We start from the raw sequence: 15,067 nt of genomic DNA, 5'->3' as shown, positions 1-15,067 counted from the left end.
CTGGGCACCTCCTTCTCCAGGAGTTCGGTGGATTCAGTTCTCAGGAAGGTAGAGCAGATCAGGACCCAGATGAGCCCCGCGGAGACAGGGCGCGCGCGGCCGGGGCGGGGAGTTGGAAGGGCAAGTGGGAAGAGAGCTTACTAACTTCTTAGGGCCATGAGGCCCTTCTGGGTCCCTCGTTGGGTGCTTGCTTCCCTTTCCCCGCTTCACCCGACTTGGTCTCCAGTGGTTGGGACTGGAAGCACTGGGGGGGGGGGGGGGGTGGAAAGGACTCTGGCCCGGGAGACTGAATCGCGGAGCCGGGAGTCTGGGCTAGGAGGTCGCGTTCTTGGAGGGCGGGGGGTGGGGCTGCAGCCGCCTTGGAGGGGAAGGGGAGGAATCCTCCAAGGTCGGAGGAGAGGTCCAAAGAGCAGCCCCTTGGCGTCTCCTCTCCTTTCTCTCCCCTCCCAGACTCCGGTTCAGAGGCGCTCTCGGCGCCTGCCACGGCTTCCAAACTGCTCCGCTTCCTTCTGCGGCAGAAAAGGACTTTCAGATGTTGTAGCGGCGGCGGCGGCGGCGGCGGCGACTCAGGACAGCGCCCCCTCCCCCTAACGGCCGCCTCTCCCTCTCCCCCCGGCGCCCCCGCTCCCCCACCTCTGGGAAGGCTCTGGGGGTGTGGCCAGGGGCCGGTATAAAGTCCGGGGGAGCCGGTCCCAAGCAGCCGCTCAGCCCCCTGCCCCCCCTGCCCCACCGCCCGCTGCCTGGGCCCGGCCGAGGATGCGGCGCAGCGCATCGGCGGCCAGGCTCGCTCCCCTCCCGTCCGCTTGCTAACTTCCCTGGCTCCGTCCCTGTCCGCCCGCGGGGCCGCCCCGTCTCCCCGCGCCCTCCGGGTCGGGTCCTCCAGGCGCGCCAGGCGCGGTCTCCCTGGGTCCCTGCTGCCAGTCTGCGCGCGCGTTCTCAGCTCCCGCGCCCCGCGCCCGCGCCCCCGTCCTAGCTCGGTCATGCTGCCCCTCTGCCTCGTGGCCGCGCTGCTGCTGGCCGCCGGGCCCGGGCCGAGCCTGGGCGACGAAGCCATTCACTGCCCGCCCTGCTCCGAGGAGAAGCTGGCGCGCTGCCGCCCCCCCGTGGGCTGCGAGGAGCTGGTGCGGGAGCCTGGCTGCGGCTGTTGCGCCACTTGCGCCCTGGGCAAGGGGATGCCCTGCGGGGTGTATACCCCTCGCTGTGGCTCGGGCCTGCGCTGCTACCCGCCCCGGGGGGTGGAGAAGCCCCTGCACACGCTGATGCACGGGCAGGGCGTGTGCATGGAGCTGGCGGAGATCGAGGCCATCCAGGAAAGCCTGCAGCCCTCTGGTAAGGTGCCCCTGTCCTTGCGTGCCCTACCTGGTGTTCTCCTCTCCCAGACACCCCTTCCCCTTTCAAGCTAGTCCGAAAAGCCCTTGAAAATCTTTCGTGAGTTAAGGAGACAGGTACCTGGCAGGGCTGGAATGGCATGGGACAGGCTCACCCAGGGAAACTGCTGTAGAGTCCCTAGCAGCCTGTTGCCACCAGCAAGGAAGACTGTCCCAGCCCTCCATCTCAAACCTCCCAAGGGTGCCTATTTGGGAAGAGAGGTCTCGGTGGTAGTCCTGGTTGCTGCTGCAGGAGTGGAACATAGCCTGACCTGGTCCAGCCAGCAGTCTGCAAGTGAGCGGCTTGGGGTCAGATAACTAGAGGATGGGGCTGGCAGGGGTGGCGGCTTTCTGTTCCTGATCCTGGAATGTCCCTCATCCTGGCCACACTTGAAACCCAAAGGGTCTAAGAAGCCTTTTTGACATTGAGGTGGGGTGGGGTGGAGTGGGACATGCAGATCAGAGGGGCTTTGGTGGTGGGGGGCATCAGAGTTGCCCCTCCCCAAAGCCCCTAGGCAGCTCACCTAGCTGTTTGAGAGGTATTGGGAAGACAGAGGTCTCTCTGCCAGGCCTGGGCACCTCATCCTGCTCTGGTATATGGGCACCCCGCTCCTCTCCCCTGGCAGGTGTCATCTGAGGTGGCGGAAGAGAAGCAAGTCTTGGCTCCCAGCCCAGAGCTGTAGAAACCTAACGGTGTGGGATAGGGAGTAGAGAAAGGAGAAAGAGGGGGAGAGAGAGGGAGAGGGGGAGGTGGGAGGGGGGGGGGAGGCCCTTTGCTCTAAACTCATTCTTACACTTTCTCTTTTTCCATTTTTCAGTGAGCCTCTCAGTTTCTCCTTCTAATCGTTCTCAGTCGTTCGTATTCTTTTGTTATTTCCTGCGACATCTCGCCGTCTCTAGTTTCACTACCAACAGGCCTGAGTTCTCCTTGGTTCTCCTTTCCCCAGTGTCTTCTGCCCGTTATCAGTTTCTCTTTCTCTACGTTGTTCCCTTTCTGCTTTTGTTGTCCTGCTTCTCTCACTTTCTCCTCAGCCTCTTTCTGTTGCTCTTTCTCTTTGTGTCTCTGTCACTGTTGCTCGTTCTGTCTTTGTTCCTATCTTTCTGTTACTTTTGGATTCTCTCTGTCTGCTTTTCTGTATCTCTGCCTCTGTTTCTTGTTCCCTCTCTGACTGTTTTGCTCTCCCTGTGACTCTGTCTGTGTCTGTCTCTTTTCCTGGTGCTTGAAGCTTCCATTGTTGCAGTCCGGATGCTGGGACTCTGGCCCCAAGCTTCCTGCCTCGGGTCCCAGACCGTCCACTTCCTCAATCCTCTGCAGCTTGTTAGTGGAGGAAAGCAGGATGCAGGGAAAACAGGAAGGAGGTGGACCCCAGGGGTCTGGGCCTCAGGCCTCTCTGCCCTTCCTGTCCTTAGGCAGTGAGAGATGGGTCAGCAAAAAACATGCTAGGAGAAATGCCAGCCTGGCACCCGACACATCTGGGAAGTGGGGGGCGGGGGGGTGCGGGGGGCGGGGGGTGGTGGTCCTGAGGGAGTAAGGCACTGATCCTGGGGCATAGGTGCTGGAGAGGAGCGGAACTGGTACCAGACCAGACTGGGAGTGAGGGCTGAACCCTTGGCTCCCTGAGTATAATGGGATCTCTTTTCCTTCATATCTCCATCCTTCACTGGCCAGTGCGTATGTATCTGGCACCAGATTAGAATGGGGTGCTTCTCCTCTCTCACTGACTTGAACTCAGGACAAAAGAGCTCTCAGAGGGTCTTGAGTACCCCTTCCTCCCTGGCTGAGCAGGAGCACCTCATCCTGTAGTGGGGGAAAATCTAATCCCCTAGAGGCTTTGGGAGAAATGGTATGAAGTTCGTGATTGCCCTGTGGACATCATGTGAATTGGTCTTTATGTCCCCTTGGGATTACAGGGTCCAGGTCTCTAATGCCCACCCCCTCCCTCCTTGCCTGTCCTCCACCCATGCAGGGTATGCGAAGATCTGGAGAGGGAAAGGGCAAGCCTGGAGAACCCTGGGGAAAACTTGGTACCGACTCGGCAAGCTGTGTCCGTGCCTTCTCACCTCCTAGTCATCACAGAAGCTTCCCCTGCACCATGTGAAAGGTGCCCCCTAGAGTTGTGCAACAGCCCTGCAGGGTCTCTGGTGTGACAAGATGGCCAGAGCTCAGCCCTTATCCCCACTATTCTCTCTAACCTTTCACTGTCAATAGGCCAGTGTCCCTCCTAGGTCCCCAGACTTGGACCCTCTTGCCTTGGGAATAGTTTGGCAGAGAGTATCAGGCTCTTCTTTCTGCCTTTTCCTCTTAGAGCTAAGCTTCAGCAGGTGACTGGGGGCAGACAGTCACTTGGCATGTCCCTTCCCTTGGTCTGCTATGTCCAGCTGCTTACTACGTGCCCCAGGAGCAGGTGTTCTCCTTCCATCTTAAGCCTTTGCCCCTAACCTCTCCAGAGCCCTCCTGTCCCAGCTTTCTGAGCCACGAAATGTTGTGGGTTAACACTGCTCAAGCCCCCGGAGGTGGGGGTGGGAAGGAACATGTGCGTCAGAAGTCCAAAATTCTGCATCAGTGGACTGACCCTTGACCCATGGAATCTGGGGGAGTGGACAGTACGAAGATCGGTGCTTGGACTGGGGAGCTCCTAAACTGTGCTCTTGGGTTTCTCTGGGACAGGGTGAGGGCACAGACAGACTGGGTTAATTTTTAGTCAACGCAGCAAATATTGTCCCCCTTACTTCAGTACTGGGAATTCAGTCATGTCATGGGAACAGGGCCTTCCCAGAAGTTCTGTGCCTTGGGGGAGGTAGGGGGAGGAGCATGGCTGCTTAACATTTTTTCTTTAGTATTGGCAAAGCCAGAATTATTGGTGCCTCGGGTATCAGGAGTCTTTCCATTTAAAGACATAGGAGCTGCAGGGATAAGTCCTCCTTCCCCTCCGCCCAGGCTGCTGCATTTCCTCATCTGTAAAATAGAGATGACAACGGGACCTGCCTCACAGGCTTGGGGTGTCTGGCATGGAGTAAGAGCTTCATCAGTTAGAGCCATGATGAGGATGGTGAAGAAGAAGAAGAAGCTGAGAAGATTTTGGTCCAAACTTAAATCCTCCTCTGATGCTGGGATTTTTGAGGGACATTAGGGCAACTGAGCAAAGTAGGGGGACATTCAGAGTTGTTGAGGGGGGTGGGCAGGAACTTGGTCCTTTTTGATGCTGTAAACAAGGGAAGAACAGATCAGCTTTCCTTCAGTCTGAGGCAAGCAGTGTGGCATGATGGTGAAGGGGACGCCTTCTGAACTTGACCTTGAAGTAAGGGCTGGGTACTTGGGATGGATGATCTTGGTTTCTCTAGAGAGAGTCCAGGGGAAGAAAGAAAAAGCCTTTCTTGCAGGGTAGGAGGGGTGAGCTGAAACGCCTGTGTCTGGGTGGCTGGGCCCACCTACGTCACAGCCTCACCCTGGGTGTCTTGAAGGGGATGGGGGCTGGAGTTGAGGAGGAATCATGGGGTTGGAATCAGGCTTCCATTAAGAGGAAATCCTCTAGCTTTGACCATGAACTTTTCAGCCATTGGTGCCAAAGCTGTGAAGTCTTTTCTCTGTCTGGGCACCTAGTTGCTAGAGCAAAGACCAAGGTTTGCACTGTGGTTGCATGTTGTTGGCCTAGCCCCATGCAGGGGCTGGAAGAGATGACCTGGCCCACCTTGGAAGTCCCACCCTCTAAATAAGCCTTCTGGAAGTCCGAAAGTCAAATCTTTCAGGGGACTAGGTCTGACTCTGGGGGGGGGCCCACAGGGATTGAGGGCTCCACCTGGGTGAGCACGACCAGAGGGATGGAATTCCTGAGTGAGCGGGGAAGTAGCAAGAATTTAGCCAGCTTTGGAGAGTGGAAGGTTAACATTTTTCAGAGGCCCAAGGCTACGATGACCCTCACCCTCCCAAACCCAGTGTCTAGGGGTGGATCCTGGGGTGGATCCTCAGTCCGCCTGCTAAGCAAGGCTGAGCAAGGAAAAGTTACAGATTAAATGGAAAGTCAACAAGCGATGGGGCAGGCAGAGTGCCCTGCCCCCAGTCTCTGTGTCTCTGCCCAGGGCAGGGTCAAGGTGCCCAAGTGTATGTGGGTGTGCCTGTGTGGACCAGTGCCCGGACACGTGATTGTTTGTATATGTTTGTGGTTCTTGAATCCTGGCCTGTGTCTGAGTGGGAAGATACGGATATACTCTGTGTATCTGTGTGCCTGTGAGAGTAAGTGAGCTGCTACTCTTCCTCTCTGGTGTATTCTTCCCTGAACTTAGACTCGAGGTAGGGACAGACCGGGACCAGATCTGCAGAGTGGCAGAGCAGCTGGAAGTTGGCTTGCTTGCTGTTAATGAAGGACTGATCTCCTCTGTGGAGTGCCCTTTTGGTGGGGTGAAACAGTCTGGTCTTGGACAGGAAGGGTCCGAGTATGGCATGGATGCGTATCTGGACTCAAGTATGTGTATTTTGGAGGCTTGTAGGATTCTTCAGTTCTTCAAAAAATAAAAAAGGAAGTTGGCCTAGCAACAACAAAGAAGTGGGGAAACCAAGGAAGGGGAGGCCAGGCACACTGCCTGCTTAGCTTTCCCAGATAACCCCCTTAGTGTGACATGGGGCCCTACCCACACAAGAGCATAAGCTATGCTTCCAGCCTTGCCCTATGGCCCATAGAGCTCCAGGTTTCAGTGAGAGAGAGAAAGAGACAGCATCCACAATCAGAGAGAGAGGGAGAAAGAGAAAACCCCAAACAGACTATGTGCTGAGTGCAGAGTCCTACCCCTACTTGGGGTTTGATCTCACAACCCTGAGATCATGACATAAGCCTAAACCAAGAGCCAGATGCTCAGCTGCTTAACCAACTGAGCTACCCAGACGTCTCCAACAGTTGTTCTCCTTAATCATGCCTCCTAAGTTAAGGGAAAAAATATTCCATATATTCATTAATAACCCCCAAGAGTTAGTCATTTGTGAACTTCAACTCATGGAAACTCAATGTTGGAAAGCCTAGTTGCGGTTATATTTCTACTCCAGATCTCTAGGTTCTTGAGGCCTTTACCACTCTGATGGGCCACACTTTCAGGATGGGAGACTCTCTACCTCCGTTTGTTAAGAAAACTCTTGCTTACTTCTTGAACCTGAGAACATTCTGCCCACTTACCAAGAGAAACAAGTGTTATTGTGCAAAGTAGTGCTTCCCTTTATGGCCATGAAAAGAAAGCAAGCTTAAAGGAAAGACCAAAACCTTTTCCAGGTTCCAAGGGTGCCGCTTGAATTAGCATCATGGGCTGTGGCACATGAGTCCTTGTGATTCCTTCCAGTCATTTCCGGGTAAAATGGTGGTGCTTTTGTCCATGGCTCAGTTCAGCTCAGCCTCTGTTGTTTCAAAATTTGGCTCTAATTCTTTTATTTCTTCCATTTCCTCTTCTTCTCCATTATCTACCTCCAGCCTACACCCCTGCAACACTGTGAGCCCTCCAAAAGTCTTAGGCTTTTGTGCAAGGTGGATGCAGGGGCAGGGATCGCTGGCTATTCTGGGCCTTTTGGCCAGAAAGTTTCCTTGGGAGGGTCTTTAGGGTAGAGCCTGGATCCCAGATCATTTCTCTGGTTCTGACCAAGGGTTTGGGGTCCGTCTTCTTACGGCTCCCTTGACAATCCTGGTCTTCCGAAATTTACCCACATCTTTTACTGCCCACATCGCTGGGAGGTCTTGCTATAGTGGATACTCCTCGGTTGACCCTTAAGAACTTGATGTCATCTCTGAGACGAGTCCCCTCTGGACTGTCTTTCTTGGGATGTTAAATATGCAGAAGGACAGAGTATATCTATCTGCTTCATTTATTTCCTTACCTTTGATTCTTTCTAAACCCGCCCTCCACCCATGACAAAACCTTCCCATCCTTGGTGACGCAATTTTATCAATAACCTTTGGGTATGGAATCTTGACAAAGACTTTCTCCTTGCCTGGTTTCCCTTTATCTACTTGCTTCCCCCCCACACCGCCAGAACTAGGAGAATAAAAAGAGAACTAACCCCCCAACTAACTTTGGCTAGACGGAAAAATACCATTTGACCCAGAGGCAGCTCTGGGACTGCTGCCATGCGTGGAGGAACCTGCTAACTCCTCAGGAAAAAAATCCTGACGCAAACCAGATGTAACCTTCTGTCTGGCTGCCAACATCTGGAATGCTGGCAGGGGCTTTGCATTCAGGCCAGCAGCAAGCTGCCAAGCCCAAGCATTTTAGAGGTGACTCTGATCTGCAGAGAGGTCTTGCAACCTCTTTCTCCAGCTCAGCCCTGAATCCCCGTTTTGGCTGTCTGGAGGTTGGAATAGTGGTTAGGATTCTGGGACTTTGGGATCGGGTTATTCTTGAGTTCAGATAGAGTCTTCAGGAGATCCCAGGGAGAGTGTGCAGGTTGAGCCTCACCACCCCCATCTCCACATCCCCAGTGCCCTGACTCTGGGCAATAGACATGGACTTCGGATGGAGTCCAAAGTCTAAGGATGGAAGAAATTGGGGTGGGGGAACTGAAGGGAGGTGTGAGGGTGTTTTTGGTCCTGCAGCCACACAGTGGGTCACACACGCACGGACTCACACTTTCAGATGTAGACATACACACCCACTCCTGCTTCTTCTCTCCTGTTCAGCCAGTGGGGAGAGCCTTTGGGGCCAGATTTCTCATCACTCATGGAAATTCTGATTTTGGCCATGTGGAAGAGGGGTAGCAGAGCCAACAGACCTGAGGATCCCCTGGTTGGCTCAGCCAGATGCTGAAAAGAACAGGACAGGAGACAGGAAAAGAGAGCAGACGGAGTGGGGGATGGTAGGAGGAGCTGAATGGAGGAGGGTGTGAGATCTGGTGGGGAGGCTCCTGCCTGCCTTAGACCTCCCTGCAGGGCTCAGGGGACACTCCTGTTGTCTGCGCAGCTGCAGCTGGTGACTCATCTGAGGGCTGGACTGGGTGGGGTGAGGGACAAGTGAAGGACTTTAAGAAGAATATTCTCCTGAGGAAATCCCGGGAGAATGGGGAGGAGACGAGGGTGTTGCTTTCATCCCCCCCCGCCCCCCCCCCCGCCGCAACTCCAAGGTCCCCTATTCTTTCCCAGAACCAGGCTGGAGAATCCCCAAGAGAAAAGCAAGGTGGGAGGCTGGGTGGGTGTGCTGCCCTGTCCTTTCCCAGTGCTGACCTCTCCCTATCTCGGCCTGACTACAGACAAGGATGAGGGTGACCACCCCAACAACAGCTTCAGTCCCTGCAGCGCCCACGACCGCAGGTGCCTGCAGAAGCACTTCGCCAAAATTCGAGACCGCAGCAACAGCGGGGGCAAGATGAAGGTCATCGGGGTGCCCCGGGAGGAAGCTCGGCCTGTGGTGAGGACCTCTGACCTACAAATGCGCATGTGCACACCCTTCCCCACTAGATCTGGATTATGTTCATTCAGCAAATGTTCACTGGATGCCAAACTGTGTGCAAGAGGCACCTAGAATGCATCATCAGGACCCAAACAATCCTCATTCCTTTCCTTGAACTTCCTTTCCTGTTCATCAGTTCTACATGTTGCTGCAGTGGAAGTAATTGTTAAGTACTGAAATACTTCCGTACTGGTGTGTAAAAATAGTGGTTGCTCCAAGCTTCCTGGTGTTTCTTCTCTTGGATTCTCCATGCAGACTTTTTCAGTAACTAAGGGGTTAACGCTGGCCACAGCAGGGGGCCTGGAGACCCTGCCCCACAGTCTGGCTAATGTCCTTTCTGATGAATGGTTCTGATGGATCCATGCCCAGCTCTTACCAAGTTGTTAATTGTATGATGTCCGCTATCCCTCCTGCTTAGAAATCATTCCCTTCCCAACCATCTCCATTGGTTTCCACAGCCACTTTCCCCTACAAGGTCCCTTCCATTCACACCCTTCCTTTTTAGAAGCTCTTTGGCTCAGGATCCTCTCGTTAGTGTCCTGCTCTGTCCACCAGGGTCCCCTGAACCCTGGGTCTTGCCTGGCCTCTGGGCCTTGAGCCTCCTTTCTGGGCCTTTAGTTCTGATCTGACCCCCAGCCTTGGTCTTCCTGCCTCTCTCCCTTCTGCTAAGCGGTTTCATTCTCCCTTCCTCTAGCCCCAGGGCTCCTGCCAGAGTGAGCTGCACCGGGCCCTGGAGCGGCTGGCCGCCTCACAGAGCCGCACCCACGAGGACCTCTACATCATCCCCATTCCCAACTGCGATCGCAATGGCAACTTCCACCCGAAGCAGGTGGGTCTTCATCCCCGCTGGCTCCATCCTGACTTCAGCTCTTGGGGCATGCCTGGTCTCTCCACGAGATGGTCCAGGATGGAGATCTCAGCAAGGGAACTTTCCCACCTACACCTAACCCCTTGGACCCTCCCCCAGCCTTACAGTTTCAGCTTATTTTGCCTACCGCACTCATTTTGGAGATGAGGAAACTGAGGCCCAAAGTCACAGCGTGAGTTAACGGCAGACCAGCTGTCCTGCCTCCCCATCCAGGGTTATTTCCATCACCTCTGGATCTACCACTTAGCACTCCTGCCAACCTCTACCTCCCCGCACTCTCTCACTCCCTGTACTGTACTCCGTCCTATGAGTAGTTCTCCTTTGCCACAGAATGTCTCAGGTTACATTTGGGGATGGAGGGGCTCAGTCGTGAAGATTTAAGGAGGAAATTCAGCCTGCCCTTTCCCCCAAACCACCTGGGGTACAGCCAGGATGGAGGTAAAGCCAGATCTGACAGCTGGGAAAGGGAGCTTTGGATGGAAGCAGAGGAAGGAGTGGGACAGGGGAGAAAATATGAATGCAGGAACCTCCATACTCCCTCATTCCCTTGGAACATGGGTTCCTCTCATAACCCCGCAGGAGGCTGGGCTATTCGGCAAGGTTGGCTTGCCTCAGCCCCAACTCTGACCTGTAAGAGGTGGGCTTACTTGGCAGGGTGGCACATCTGGGCAGAGCCTTATACTGGGTGTGACCTGGGGAGTCCTGGCCTGGGTCTTTCTCCAGCTCTTTGTGGGCATAGATACATACATTCTCCCACTCTGTGCTCTATAGATAGATCCACAAAGTGGGCTAGACACCTAGATAGGAAAAGCAGGGCTGCTCCCAGGTCTGCAAATCCCAGGATGGCATGAGGAGGTTATGAGGGCAGAACCAAAAAGGGCCTCTCAAACCAGTGCCAAACCTACCTGCAAGCTTTATCCCAACACGAATTTTATCTTTGTCCCATTTAAAAAAAAAAAAAAAAATTTCTATTTATTTATTTATTTATTTGAGAGAGAGTGCAAGCAAGTGCAGGGGGAGGGGGAGAGAGACAGGGAAAGAGAGAGAGAATCTCAGGAACCCCACGCAGGGCACCATCTCCAAACCCTGAGATCATGACCTGAGCCAAAACCAAGAGTAGATGCGCAGCTGACTGAGCCACCCAGGCAACCCCATCCTTGACCAATTTCTAAAAATGTTTTTCCCTCATTAAAAAGAGCTAATAGACTTTATTTTCTAGAGCAGTTTTAGGTTTCAGAAAAATCGAGCAGAAAGTACAGGATTCCTATCTACTCCTCACCCCCAGTTTCTCCTGTTAACGTCTTGGTTTAGTGTGGTACATATGCTACCACAAATTAAGGAACTAAAATTGGTCCATAAGTTACCTTAGGGTTCACTTTTCGTGTTGTATAGTTCTATGTGTTTTCTTCCCCCAGTTTTTTTCCCACTGAACATTCTGACACTTAAGCCCTTTATCCCTAGACCAATGCTGGCCCCTGAGACAACCTTCATTTCTTGGCCAAGCTCTGTCTACTCCATGAACTCATGAAAGAGCCTCTGCCCTCAGAGGCCATCTGGGATCAGCTGTCTGACTTGAGCTGGGGTGGGACGGGGGCAGACTGCCTGGGAACTGACCTCTCACACCCTTGTCTTGGCAGTGTCACCCGGCCTTAGATGGGCAGCGCGGCAAGTGCTGGTGTGTGGACCGGAAGACGGGAGTGAAGCTTCCGGGGGGCCTGGAGCCAAAAGGGGAGCTGGACTGCCACCAGTTGGCTGACAGCTTTCGCGAGTGAGCCCTGCCAGGAGGCAGGGGGCTCAGTGCCCCCTGCGGCCCCCAGCCCCTAGAGGCTATAGACCTGACCTGGAGCCTGGGTCTGAGTCTTAGCTCTGTCTCTGGCCCAGAAGTTTCCCTTTTTCTGTGTGTGTATGTGTGTGTGCATGGGTGTGCCCTTGGGGTGAGCAAAAGCCTAGTGGTATCTTTGGGCTTAGATAGTCAGAGAGGTCTAAGAGTGGCAACGGGGACCCCTGGTGTATCTCCAAATTGATCCTGGATTCATTCATTCAATCATTCATTCATTCAGCCAGCCATCTAAAAACACTTATTGACAACATATACATGCCAGCTCTAGTTTTTTAGTCCTGGGGGCTCTTATATTGACTTTGTTTGATTTGGGCATGTGAGGCCACTTCTTATAAGCTGAGCACAAGCTTGTGGGGGAAGAGAAGTCCCATTTCCAGAATCAGAGAAGCAAAGTAGACATGTACCTTGACTTTTGTACCTTGTACTATTATTGTCCTTCCCCTCAATTTAGTCAGAGGGTAGAGGCCGTAGGGAAAGTGTGGGGTGGCAGATGATTCGATGGTCAGGAGTCCAGACCCACTTCCAAAGCTCAAACCTGCCAGGCTCCCCTTCTTCTCTTCCCCAGGCCCCTCCACCGGGAAGGACCTATAAGACAAGCCCACCTTTGGGTCTGGTGTGTCACATGGTTTGTTGCCTGGCTGCCCAGACCCTGCTGTGGGGGAGGGAAGAAGGTCAGAAGCAGTCATGCGGGATAGAGCGCTGGGGAGGTGGGGCCCATTTCTGAATATTCAGAGTGCGAAGAAAGGATACGCAATGGGACTGCATGTGCCAGATGGAACAGAGGACACACATGCTGGGGGGTAAAGGACTTGTCTAGGGTCTTGCTTCCTCCCCTGTTTGTGGTCACAGTCACAAAGTCACCAGGATGACTCCATCCTTCCAGTGCCTCACTGCCTGTGGCTTTGCCTCCCTCCCTGTACCTCCCTATCCTCCAGGCATTTCTGACTTGACTGGATGGAAGGAGACTTAGGGACCTACCAGTTGGCCATGATGTCTTGTCTTTTTTTTTTTTTTTTTTTTTTTTTTTAACAAAACAGAACAAAACAAACAAAAAAAAAATCTAGACAATTGTGTTTGGTTGATTTATTTATAATTAGAGACAGAGATGCACCAGGGGTGGGAAGGGGGGTCATCATGTGGTCCCTAGACCTATCCTACATGGTAAGAGGATTGCAGAGTCAACCAATTCACCCTCCTGTTCCCTGCAGGCTCCTCCTAGGGAGCTTCCCTGTCCCCAAAGTCATACTGTCTGTGTTCAGACTCCTGGTAAGCAAATAATGGCTTCTGAAGGAAGGCAAGCAAGGACAGCCCTGCTGGGCCAGAGCTATTTCTGGGATCATATGGTGTGTGAAGCTGGGGTATTTCCTAGGGCATCAGGCAGATTGGATTTGCATCTGGATTTGATGTATTAATTTAGTGGGGGAGGCACTTCCCTGAAGTTGAGGGAAGGGGGTAAGCTCCAATATATTCCATAGCTCCCGCTGCCTAGATTCCTTAATGGGGTGGTTGTGTCGTTATTTGATTCTGAGAGATTGGGAGTAGGGGCATCTTTGATTTTGCTGTCCTGAGTTCGGCAGGCTGTGGGCTCTTGGGGCCAGACCCAGAATTTGTGCCCATGTGATATGACTGGATTTCTGGTCACCCCTCTCCACCATTTCTGTGCTGTGTGTGTGTGTGTACGCTGGGTACCCCTTCTCAGGTGGTTATAGGCAGCCTGAATACCCTGTGCACCAAGTCTGCTGTGCTCTGCAGGGGTGGGGGGAAGGGGTTCCCTCCTGTTGGGTTGTCTTCTGGATTCCTAGCCCCTTTCCAGTTCCAGAGGCACTCTCAGACTTTAAATTCTCTGGCTCCTGATGAATTGGCCCCTGTGCTATCTGTATCTTAAATCTGGGCCTGCAATCCTCATCTCTCTAGCTCTGCCTCAGTGACAGCATCCCGCAGCCATCTGGTCTCCCTGAGGCACCGCAAGCCACTGCCAGCAGTAGGAGATTAAAGAACAAAGTGACCTGGGCCCCCTGACCCCCGTTCATGGAGCCCCCTACTTCCTGGGCTGAGGCCAAGGCCTGTTGGGGTGGGAGGTAGGTGTAGGCTGACAATTAAGTTTTAGGTCCTTAAAGCAAATAAATGTAGAGAGAGTATCTCTTTCCCTAAAGCATCTCTTTAAATTTCCCTTCTTTATCCAGCCCCCCTTCTCAATGCTCTACCCCTGGTACCATTGGTAGTGAGTACTAAGAGGTCCTTTTCCCTTCGGGGGCCTCCGAAAAGAGCTGGATCTGCTTGGGAAGTAGCTGCCTATGTGGCCTGGGATGAACCTTTGTTATATCTGCATGTTTGTGGTACCTGTGTGTGTGGGTTTGAGTGTGGGTGCACGCACGTGTGTAAATACAGCAAAGTGCTACATCTGAATACACGAAGCGAATATACAAGGTGAGATGTGAACGCATGTGTCCTGGGTGTGGGTGTGTGTAAGGGAGATGCTAATCTGAGGGGCGTGTTTATGTGGGCTGTGTGAATCTGCGAATGCATGCGACGACGTGAGGCAGGAGGGAATGGAGAAATTCGCAGAGTATGTCTGTAGTTCCCTGCCGACTATGAACGCATGGCCTTCACTCATTAGGTGTCCCCACTGCAGGATATGTGGGGAGCTTAAGCAAGCATCAAAGAATAGAGGATACACACTTTGGGAGAGGGAATTACACATCCCACAGAAACACTGCCTGGCGCTTGCCTCCACCATCTGGGAGTCAGGTCCTAGGTGTCCAAAAAGAAGGAAATCAAGGCAGCTCTGTGTCAGCGTGGGCACGCTCTACCACTCCCAGGCTAGAGGAAGTACACTGTCCTGGACAGTGCCACAGTGGGGAGAACCAGGCTTCAGAGAATTGCTGGTCTAGTTTGCACCTAGCCCCACCCCCTCCCTGCCCAGCCATGGCCTCCAAATACCCTTGGATGGTCGCTCTAGTAGCCACAGGGCATCAGTATGTCTGGCAGACATGGAAGGGAGGAGGGAGCAAGGACTAAACTCTTGTGTCCTGTTGGGACTTACCTAGAGAAACTTAAAACTGAAGTCCTTGAGGGCTCTGCTCTGCTTCCCCAAGAAATGTTATTCCCCTCCACTGTGGCTTGGAGCAGGCGGGTGGGAGGCTCCCCACCAGGATCCCTTAGCCCATTGGTGCTGATCTACTTCAGGCATTTGGTTTCCATTTCCCAGCTCATTAGTTGAGATCAAGCCCTGCTGTCACTGAGGACTGGGGGCTGGGTGTTCCACTGGCAAGCCAGCAGGGTGGGGATAGGGAGATAAAAGGGGAGACTTGGACTGACTCCAGCTCCAGAGTTGGATTCAGGCGGGGGCATCTCTGGAGAGTTGGCCAAGCTTCCTGGCCCCTCCTCCTACGAAGGTTCCTAGGTTCCAGCTACTGCAATCCCTTTAGCTCCTTCCAGGAAAAGGCTGCTTGTCCCAACCCCTCTGCCCTCTGGGCCACATTCAGCTCTACCAAGCTGCTCCAGGAATGTTATGAGGTATGCAGGACTTGGGGTGCCTGTTTGGCCCCCCCTCCTTGGAGGGGATATGACTGTGTG

General features: G+C 53.6%; 1 protein-coding gene across 1 annotated transcript; it reads left to right on the top strand.

The window, feature by feature from the left end:
- The first annotated feature begins 540 nt into the window (after positions 1 to 540).
- IGFBP4 (insulin like growth factor binding protein 4) lies at positions 541 to 12,514 on the top strand. Its single transcript, XM_059147894.1, has 4 exons — positions 541 to 1,329; positions 8,584 to 8,741; positions 9,478 to 9,612; positions 11,289 to 12,514. The coding sequence occupies exons 1-4, from the start codon at positions 981 to 983 to the stop codon at positions 11,421 to 11,423; spliced, it is 777 nt and encodes a 258-aa protein (XP_059003877.1). The 5' UTR covers positions 541 to 980; the 3' UTR covers positions 11,424 to 12,514.
- Positions 12,515 to 15,067: the final 2,553 nt, after the last annotated feature.

This window comes from Mustela lutreola, chromosome 15, assembly GCF_030435805.1.
Source record: "Mustela lutreola isolate mMusLut2 chromosome 15, mMusLut2.pri, whole genome shotgun sequence".
Taxonomy (NCBI): Eukaryota; Metazoa; Chordata; class Mammalia; order Carnivora; family Mustelidae; genus Mustela; species Mustela lutreola.
Note: the sequence above shows the minus strand (reverse complement) of the source record. Positions and strands in the feature narration are given on the sequence as shown.